General features: G+C 61.8%; 1 protein-coding gene across 1 annotated transcript in view; it reads right to left on the bottom strand.

Moving 5' to 3' along the window:
• The window catches only part of TOR3A (torsin family 3, member A), a gene marked incomplete at its 5' end in the record, with an annotated part of 5,692 nt that overhangs the window by 2,063 nt on the left and 1,936 nt on the right, over window positions 1–1,693 (bottom strand). The window contains one exon of the mRNA XM_010142306.1: window positions 1,220–1,389. Within this exon, the coding sequence (XP_010140608.1) occupies window positions 1,220–1,389 (170 nt within the window). The remainder of the gene's footprint in view (window positions 1–1,219; window positions 1,390–1,693) is intronic.

Raw genomic sequence — 1,693 nt, forward strand, 5'->3', positions numbered from 1 at the left:
CCAGCCTCTCGTGTCAGGGCTCTGGACCCGCTCCCCAAACAGGAGGAAGGCAAAATTAAAAAGCCACCCGGTTTCCTGCCCTCCTGCTGCCTCGTTAGTGGGGGGGAAACAGCTTGTACCGACCCTGCTCCCATCCGGGCCACGGGAGAAACAGCCCCTTTTGACCAGGGACGGGCAGCCGGTGCCAGCCCGTCCCTCAAACCTGCCCGAAGCTGCCGGCCCAGGCCAGTGCCCAAAGGAGCCCTGGGGCAGAGCCAGCCCTCCTACAAAAGGTCGGTGTCACACTGCCACCAGGAACGACGGAACTGCCCAGGATGACACTGCGGCCGTTCAAGGCACCCCACTGCCCTCTGCCTGGCAGCACGAAGGGGCTGAAGTCCACCCCTGACACCCGCGTGGTTTGCTGGGCAGGACACACAACCAGCTCCGCGCAGCAGGCAGCACCGCCCTGACCCCAGTGGCAAGGGAGAACCTGCTGCCTCCACCACGACTCCCGGCAGAGGCGGGAAGGGCTCTTGCCAGGGCCAGGTGATGGCTGCAACTCCTCCACCGAGGGGGACCCAAGACGCTGCTTGTCTCTCCTTGGCTACTGCTGTCTCCTCCTGGCTACCTCAGGCACGTGCCTACCTCACACCTCGGTTTGGAGGTGTCCCGCTTCTCCCTGCGGACGCAGCCCACCTAGGTTTGGGTCAGGGACAGCACGAGGGTGCACGTGCCCAAGTCCTTTCCCGTGGGGAAGGAACCAACTGAAGCACAGGAGGAGGCGGTGCCAGGATTGGCCCTCGCAGCACAGCAGAGCGACGGCGCCTCAGCCTGCAGCGGGAACTCCCCGCACTCCCGCTCCCCACTAACGGTGCCACACTGCACAAAAGCTTCCACTAAGACCTGCAGCCCCAGCTCCACTCCCTGGCGCACAGGTTCTCCCTCACCTGTGCAACGTGGCACCGCACCAGCTCCCTCACTGGTTCCTCATCTCGATGCCTAGAGACTGGCTCAGGTGTCCCGGCTAAGCTGGGCCTCAGCTCCTCCTGCAAATGCCCCGTACTCGGGGGGGATGCCCAGCATCAATAACTCGATCTAGCCATGGAGGCAACCACCTCTTGGACAAGCCACACATCTCTTTCTGTTCCCCTGCAACCCGAGCCCACCATACCACACACCTCACGGGATGAATTCCACCATTTTGTTCCTCCCATCCATTTGGGGGCCCAAAAGTCACCTGAGGAAGAGGAAGATGGATCTCTGGTGATCCACCTGGCCCTTGGTGTGAGACATGAAGGGCTTGATGGCATCCAGGAGGCCAAAGTGAAGTTTCTCTGCCTCATCGAAGATGAACATGGACTGCTTACAGAACCGCACGGTCTCGCTTATCGTCTTCTTCAGCTGAGCCTGCGGAGCAGCAGGGAGGGGCGTGAGCAGCCTGGCAGCGATCATCGGGCAGGGGCTGAGCCGTGGGTTAACCCTGGCGGGCAGCGGGGCACCACACAGACCTCCCGCCCAGCCAGACAGGACAGCCAACGGGAAGAGCGAGAGGGAGAAAACAAGGAAGTCGAGGTAAAGGTAGTTTGAGAAGAGAAGGAAAGAGGGAGAAGAAAGAAAGAAGCGGAAGTGACGCAAAGGTCTGCCCCAAGCAGAGTGAGGGCCAGCCAGTCTCTGGATGGAGGCTTTTGGCCCCCAAACACCCTCCCCGCAG

Source organism: Buceros rhinoceros, unplaced genomic scaffold (assembly GCF_000710305.1).
Source record: "Buceros rhinoceros silvestris isolate BGI_N320 unplaced genomic scaffold, ASM71030v1 scaffold20770, whole genome shotgun sequence".
Taxonomy (NCBI): domain Eukaryota; kingdom Metazoa; phylum Chordata; class Aves; order Bucerotiformes; family Bucerotidae; genus Buceros; species Buceros rhinoceros.